At 43.6% G+C, this 8,700-nt stretch overlaps 1 protein-coding gene across 3 annotated transcripts in view; it reads left to right on the top strand.

Moving 5' to 3' along the window:
- Positions 1-96: 96 nt before the first annotated feature.
- The window catches only part of HEATR5B (HEAT repeat containing 5B), a 139,137-nt gene continuing 130,533 nt past the window's right edge, over positions 97-8,700 (top strand). For 2 of the 3 annotated variants that reach the window (XM_077486447.1, XM_077486445.1), the window contains exons 1-2: positions 97-233; positions 5,291-5,448. In XM_077486447.1, the coding sequence (XP_077342573.1) occupies positions 5,323-5,448 (126 nt within the window). In that variant the 5' untranslated portion in view covers positions 97-233; positions 5,291-5,322. The remainder of the gene's footprint in view (positions 234-5,290; positions 5,449-8,700) is intronic. The other variant, XM_077486446.1, reaches the window with a different exon arrangement.

Below are 8,700 nucleotides of genomic sequence, written 5' to 3'. Positions count from 1 at the left end.
CAATATGTTGTAATTAAATTGATTCTGCAATATAAATCAAAATGATTCATTTGCCCACACAAAACATGGCCCCTTCCGAAGCTCACAGGATCTGATGTCATCCGCAGTTGCTTTGGTGATGTCGCTCAGCAATGACTGAAGAGTTTCGGCCACGGTGGGGCTTCCTGGAGGTGGGTTATATGTGACAGAGGTGAGGAAGTGATCGGGGAGGTGGATAAAGCGATTACAATCAGGTAATGATCTCCTGGACGATGGATTGTAAACGATAAATCAGGGGAGATGTTCCCCACATTACTGACAGGCAATTGGCTCTCATTCTTTCATTCTTCTGGGGAAGGGGGAACCAGAAATGGGCACATAATGGTCCAGAGACTGCAGATCAGCCATACATCTGATCACTGTACACACTGCATGGTTTCTTAGCACGTACATCTGGTTTAGGAATGGAAAGGAATATACACCATTTTGCAATGCAACATAACAAGACCTGTTGAATTGAGGGCTCATTTACACCAGATGCAGTCAGGTGCAGTTTTTTTTTTTTTTAGCAGCAAAAGCACAGTACAAATGCAAGAAAAATGAATGACATCTAATGCGCCTAGTTTACACCACTGCATTGCTTTTATGTACTTTTTAACATACTGGATTTTTCGGCACCGGAAAGCACTGCAAGCGCGCATGAACACGTGCAAATGCATGTAAAATGCACAATGCGTAACATATGTAAAGAAAACGCATTGAAATAAATGAAAAAAATGATTCCCTAAAATGTAGTGCAAACGTGCATGCAGAAACGCACGGTGAACATAAAAATTGTTGTATAAATGAGCCCTGAATGAGAGCAATTTGTGAAAAGTGGTTCAGCTGATCTGCTTCTTTCATTTTCAAAGTGGAACTGAAGTCAGGAATAAGGATGAGCTCCGGCGTGTTGGCACACCCCACATGCTGAGCCCGCCAGGAAGTCGGTGCTGCGCTAATCACAGGCAGTGAGACATTGCCCCGACGCACGTCTGCAGAAATCGGGCAATGTCTCACTGCCTGTGATTGGCGCAGCACTGCACTAATCACAGGCAGTGAGACATTGCCCGATCTCTGAAGTCGCGCATCGGGGCAATGTCTCACTGCCTGTGATTAGCGCAGCACCGAGTTCCTGGCGGGCTCTGCCCGTGGAGTGTGCAAACACACCCGACCTCATCCCTAGTCAGGAATATTAACCTATTCAATTGCTTGAAGTCCGTGAGGTCCAGTGCTGGCATTTTCTCCCTGGCTTCCTAAAGATGTTTGGTGATTGGCTGGTGTGAGGTGACATGTGTGGGAGTCTCTTATCCCAGCACACTGGCACTGTCGAAAATGTAAACGGAGCTACTTATGTGCAGCTCCATGTATGTTTTGCGGGGAATTGGATATTTTTTTTAACCCTGAGCCCTGGTTCACTTTGGTGCCATTTGACATGTTAAATTGGTGGCAATTGCCGGCAATGGCACGTCCTAATCGGTGTGGTGCTGCACTGATTTCAAAAAGTAATTTCTGTACTACTTTTTGCAATTTCCATTGACATCTGTGCAGAAACTATGACAGATGTCTGTGAAATCGTGTCCAAATTTGGGACTGACATGCGGGAGTGAAATCGCGCGAGTTCAGCTGAACTCGCGGGCTTTGTTGCCGCAGCTCAGTGTGAACCTGGGCTTAAATCCACTTTAAAGTGGAACTAAACTCTGCTCCTATCCTTTCCAGCCAAGGAAGATGCCATTTAATTCTCTGTTTGATCTGTAGGTGCCATGGCTTTGTTTGATCAATTATGACACCAGCCATTTGGTGGTTTGCTGTTGAGAGTACATGCACCTATGACGATTACCCTTCTTAGCATGCATTGAATGTAACTATTTTAGGAAACCATTAAAGTGAAACATTTTTATTCAAAGTAAGTTGTGAATGATAACTGACACAGGTGCTTGTGCTCTCTGCAGAATTGTCAGGCCATCAAATAACTGGTGTTGTGGTGATGACATATACTGCACCATGGCACCTGCAGATCAGACAGAGGATAAGATGGCAGCTTCCTTGGCTGTAAAGGATAGAAGGGTTTAGTTCCACTTTATAGCCTCATTGACACAGGTACTGGCACCCATACTGCAAGGATTGTATCCATCCCAATCTGTGTGCAGTCAGCCTATGGAAGCAAAAACGGATGTAGCCACAATTTGACAGGTGTGCAGGGGCATGGACCCAGACACATAGGGCGTTATTTCCGAAAGGCAATCCACTTTGCACTACAAGTGCACTGTAGATCTGAGGGGGACATGCAAGGAAAAAAAACACAATTTTAGCTTGCACGTGATTGGATGATAAAATCAGCAGAGCTTCCCCCCATTTCATATATTATATTTACCTATTTTGTTTTAGGATATGCTTCTAATTGCCTTTTGCAGCTTCACCAATCATACCCACAGCCTATGTATACTTAGTATATATTGAGACCTGCCTTTTGTGTTGTGTCACCTAAGCTAGGCCTATTGAATTTCAGTTTGACTTTCTGGGATTTTGTTCTTTTCCTTTTTGCATGAAATGAGTTCTATGAAAGGGAATAAATAATCTCTTGATGATTAACCCTTTATAGGATTATTACCTATGCACATTAAATTGTGGTCATTTACCCTATTTATGTCACTACTTATTTTCTCTTTTTTCTTTTATTTTTTAATACAATTCGTACTAGGCACGCCCCCACGTCTACTTGTTTACCACCACTTGCACGCCATTATTGGGAGTCCTCTCTTTGATCATCTTTTGGTGACTACCTGCAAAAAATCTGAGTCTTTCTATGAATTTGTTATTGTTTATGATTATTGATTACTTGCATCTCTCTCCTTTCCACCTAATATTTTATAAGCATTCAGAATTGAAGAAGCATTCAAATTGCGAAACATGTAGAGCTTTTCTTGTGCATTACAACTTGATAATAGGATTTGATCTGTACTAATGTTATGCATCTATCTAATTTAAAAAGATTCAGTTAGTGGTCTGCATTTTATTTGCAAGATTTTTATATAAAAAAAAATGTGTGTTTTTTAATATTTGTTAAATAAACTTTGTATATATTTTTTATAATTGGGGCCTATAAAGTTCATTCTTGTTGTTGTCCCTCTATTTAAAAATTCCCCTCATTTCAGATCTACCCCTCAGATCTACAACTACTGCTTTCTGTAAATAACCCCCATAATGTCAAATTATGATATGCAGCTGTGTCCCTGCAGCTGCAGCATCTGCTTTTGCTTTCGTAGGCTTCCTGACTGCAGCTACCCGCTCCATAACAAATGAGTAGGGTTTTCATTCTAGGCCAAGCAGTGTGTTATGACTGCATAAAACTGTGTTAAGACTACATATGACTTCCCCTCCATGGTGGTCCATGGTGATAGCAGGGAACAATGATAAACTGAACTGATAAATTCCCATACTCTCTTCCTCTGGACTGTTATCAGATCACAAGATTTCTGGCTGGATGAACAGCTGTTTTTTTGCACTTGTCAGACAGGTAGAATAAAATGCTTTCTATTTAATTAAAAAAAAAAAATTCAGACCATAAGGGAGCAAAAACGAGAAATTTATTGTTAGTGTTTAAACACGATTTAAAGTGATATTAAAGGCAAAAAATGTCATACTTACCTGCTCTTCTCGGGTCCCCTGCCGATGCTCCTGGCCCTTCTTAAGTGCCCCCAGAGCAAGCAGCTTGCTCTGGAGGCACCCAAGCAGGTGCGCTTCTGATGCGCTGCTCTTCACGTCTATTCAGACACAGAGCTGCAGCTTGACCCCGCCCCCTCTCTCTCCTCATTGGCTCACAGGCTGGATTGCGGTGGGGCTCAGGTAAGTTTTAAGGGGGCTCTTGGGGCTGGTGCACACAAGTTTTTTTTTTTTTTACCTTTTGTGCCTAGAATACATGAAGGTAAAAAAAAAACACCTTCAGCCTTTACAACCACTTTAACATCTACTCTCACAAAATTGCACAATTTTGTATGCATACGCAGAACATGCAAAAACCACTTGTGTTGCCATTCATTGTTAATGACACCCCAAAGGTTCCAAGCAAGAAGTGCCATTCTTAGATGTGCAAGAGCACCTAGTATTAAAAGTGTAGAATGAGCAAAGTTCAAAAAGATACATGAGCTTTTTTGCCATGTGTAGGACAGCCCATTTGAAATGATTGCTTAGGGGACCGAGTAAAGGAGATTGGCCTCATGCACACTGGACGTTTTTAACGCTGCTATTAGGGGCATCTGGCTTTGTTTTTCTGCCTTTAAATGGCCCTGCATGTTAGCCTATGTAGCAGAAAAAAAACCCACAACCAGCTTGTCTAAGAGCAGAAAAAAAAAACACTTGCTGTGTGTAAACGCGTCTAAATGCGCATTAATGTTAGGCACTTCAGGCACTTGAGGATTCATTAATTTCAATGCCCAGAATAAATTATTATTCTGACCAGTTAAAGCGGTTCCCCACCCTAAAGGGGAAGTTCTGCTAATCTGATCCCTCCCCCCTGAAAGATGCCGATTGTGGCACCGGCACTGGATAATCCAGGTATCTGCACCCACTTCCGGGACAGACCGACGCAAACCCCCGCAGACACACAGTTCCCAGGAGACAACGGGGACCAGAAGAGACGCGCAGCGCGACTCGCGCATGCACAGTAGGGAACCGGGCAGTGAAGCCACAACGCTTCACTTCCCGATTCCCTGACAGAGGATGGTGGCGGGGGCAGCAGAGAGACGAGCGATCGCTCGTCATCTGCCGCCTACATCGCTGGACCCTGGGACAGGTAAGTGTCCATTTATTAAAAGTCAGCAGCTGCAATATTAGTAGCTTCTGGCTTTTAATATTTTTTTTTTTTAGGTGCAGAACTACTTTAAATTAATTAACTCCCAAGCGCTGGACATGCCTAAAATGTCTAGATACGTATACAAACGTCAAGTGCCTCTAGGAGAAATGGGCAAACGCCCTGTGTGCATGAGGCCTTTTGCTTTCCTGAGCTTTATCCATGCTTCTAGACCAGTCCCTGCAGCATCTTCACCCCTGCACTCCGGTGATCAGATGTCCCTGATATAAAACTTAGATAGACTCTGAGAGACACCAGTGACTTCAGCAAATCTGTATTAGAACATACCCATGGAGGATATTTAATTTATATGTCTGCCCTTTGTAAAGATAGTCTGGGTTTGAAGTTCAGGCATTTACATGCACAATGCTATGTAGGATTACTGCTAAATTTCAAATTAATTATTTGATTTTATTTTTATTTCAGAAGATTTATTTAGTGAATGATCTGGAACAAACATGGAACTGGCTCACAGTTTGCTCCTGAAGGAGGATGCGCTGGCTCAGGTCACAGAGGCCAAGAAACCAGTCTTTATATTTGAGTGGCTCCGCTTTCTGGACAAAGTACTCGTAGCTGCAAATAAGGTAAATATTGGTTTCCCCTTGTTTGTCATGTTACTTACATCTATTATTGGGGATGTCAAATGAAAATTCTCCAGAAAATTTTTTTTTTTGATCATACAGTACAGAACTCAGGCATTATCTTAGATGGCTGGCTTATATGTTGCTACCTTTAGGCCATTGGGAAAAAAACTTATTTATCACAGTTATCTAAGAATATGCTGTCGTATACTATACTGTACTCCCAATAATTTAATTTTACAGTTAAGTCAAAAATCCATTTCTTCTAACTTAAAATTGTTAAAATTTGAGCATGCCTCTTGTTTTAATTACTTGATAGAGGCAACATACTCCTTTTTGAATGGTGCCTGTAAGGCCCGGTTCACACTGATGGGACAATCGCTCTGACTTTGGAGCACTTGTTGCATCAGAAGTTGGACTCCATTCAGTGCAATGAAACTTCTAATTGGTACGGCTTGAGTCGCACCGACTTAGAAAAAGGTTCCTGCACAACTTTTGGTCCGACTTTGGAATGACTTGCATTGACGTCTGTTAAAGTCATGCAGGCAGTAAGAACCCGGGCTAAAAGGGAATTTGTGTTGATCATAACCTTTTTATTTACACTTCTTAACCACTTCAGCCCCGGACCAATTGTGAGCCTAAGGACCAGAGGTCTTTTTACAATTTCGCACTGCACTGCTTTAACTGGTAATTGCGTGGTCATGCAATGTTGTACCCAAACAAAATTTGCGTCCTTTTCTTCCCACAAATGGAGCTTTCTTTTGATGGTATTTGCCTCTGCGATTTTTATTTTTTGCGATATAAATGGAAAAAGACCGAAAATTTTGAGAAAAAAAGATATTTTCTACTTTTTGTTATAAGAAAAATCGAATAAACTCAATTTTAGTCATACATTTAGGGCAAAATTTATTCAGCCACATGTCTTTAGTAAAAAAAAATGTCAATAAGCGTATATTTATTGGTTTGCGCAAAAGTTATACTGTCTACAAACTAGAGTACATTTTCTGGAATTTACACAGCTTTTAATTTACGACTGCCTATCTCATTTCTTGAGGTGCTAAAATGGCAGGGCAGTACAAACCCCCCCCCCCCCCAAATGACCCCATTTTGGAAAGTAGACACCCCAAGGAAATTGCTGAGGGGCATGTTGAGCCCATTGAATATTTTTTTTCTTTTGTCCCAAGTGATTGAATAATGACACAAAAAAAAAAAAAAGTTTACAAAAAGTTGTCACTAAATGATATATTGCTCACACATGCCATAGTTATATGTGGAATTGCACCCCAAAATATATTCTGCTGCTTCTCCTGAATAAGGGGATACCACATATGTGGGACTTTTTGGGAGTCTAGCCGCGTACGGCACCCCGAAAACCAATCACTGCCTTCAGGATTTCTAAGGGTGCAAATTTTTGATTTCACTCCTCACTACCTATCAGTTTCGAAGGCCATAAAATGCCAAAATAGCACAAAACCCCCCCCAAATGACCCCATTTTGGAAAGTAGACACCCCAAGCTATTTACTGAGAGGCATGTTGAGTCCATGAAATATTTTATATTTTGCCACAAGTTGCAGGAATATTAAAATTTTTATTTTTTTTGCACAAAGTTGTCACTAAATGATATATTGCTCACACATGCTATGGGCATAAGTCAAATTGCACCCCAAAATAAATTCTGCTGCTTCTCCCGAGTACAGGGATACCACATGTGGGGGACTTTTTGGGAGCCTAGCCACGTACGGGACCCCGAAAACCAAGCACTACCTTCCGGATTTAAATATAAAACGCTACCAAAAAAAACTGTTAGCGATCGCAGGGATCAGGCCTGACTCTGCGATCGCTGCAGTTATGTGTTTAGTGTTTTGTAAGTGACAGTGATCAATCAATACTGCACTTGGGTGGGCTGGGCGGAGGGGCACAACGCAGGTGCTAGCAGGTATCTGGGCTGATCCTGCTAACAATGCGTTTTTTTGGAACCCTAAACTGCTGGGGACGCTAGTATAGATCTGATCAGATCAGATATTGATCTGTTCAGATTCTATACCACTACGGGAGGTGTATGCTTTGCGTGTGGGTGTTAGCGGTACTGGCACTAACTTAGCGCTGCCTGGGGCGACGCAGACCCTGACCCTAAAACCTAATTACTATTAGTGATGGACGAACTTCCGACGGGACGTTTCGCGAACGCGAAACGCGAACGGACACAAACGTTCGCGAAAACGACCGTTCGCCGCGGGCTCCATTGACTTCAATGGGAGGCGAATTTCGCAAACCTTTAGGTCGAATTTGCGGCCACGGGGTAATTATTAGGGGGTAGCACGTAGTCCCACCACCTGGACAATAGCATAATACATGTATGAGGTGAATTTGGGATCGATAACTACAAGCATTTTTTTTTTATTTGGGAAATTGTTCTGACAATTCAGGACTATGGAGCTAATGAAGGCAATGGAGGAGAGGGAAGGTCAGGGACCAGGGTAGGCAAACAAGAGGGTGCAGGAGATACAGAGCACTGACAGCAGCACCGTAATACAGAGCACTGACATCAGCACCGTGACATACAGCGCTGACAGCAGCTCCGTGACATACAGCGCTGACAGCAGCTCCGTGACATACAGCGCTGACAGCAGCTCCGTGACATACAGCGCTGACAGCAGCTCCGTGACATACAGCGCTGACAGCAGCTCCGTGACATACAGCGCTGACAGCAGCACCGTGACATACAGCGCTGACAGCAGCTCCGTGACATACAGCGCTGACAGCAGCTCCGTGACATACAGCGCTGACAGCAGCTCCGTGACATACAGCACTGACAGCAGCTCCGTGACATACAGCGCTGACAGCAGCTCCGTGACATACAGCGCTGACAGCAGCACCGTGACATACAGCGCTGACAGCAGCTCCGTGACATACAGCGCTGACAGCAGCTCCGTGACATACAGCGCTGACAGCAGCTCCGTGACATACAGCGCTGACAGCAGCTCCGTGACATACAGCGCTGACAGCAGCTCCGTGACATACAGCGCTGACAGCAGCTCCGTGACATACAGCGCTGACAGCAGCTCCGTGACATACAGCGCTGACAGCAGCTCCGTGACATACAGCGCTGACAGCAGCTCCGTGACATACAGCGCTGACAGCAGCTCCGTGACATACAGCGCTGACAGCAGCACCGTAAGCAGCCCCAGGAGGAAGTCAGCACAGCACAGGGATGGTGTGATCCCCTCATAATAAGAACCCCCAGGAGGAAGTCA

This window comes from Lithobates pipiens, unplaced genomic scaffold (assembly GCF_037356315.1).
Source record: "Lithobates pipiens isolate NorthernLeopardFrog02 unplaced genomic scaffold, aLitPip1_a1.2 Scaffold_18, whole genome shotgun sequence".
In the NCBI taxonomy this organism is placed as follows: domain Eukaryota; kingdom Metazoa; phylum Chordata; class Amphibia; order Anura; family Ranidae; genus Lithobates; species Lithobates pipiens.
Note: the sequence above shows the minus strand (reverse complement) of the source record. Positions and strands in the feature narration are given on the sequence as shown.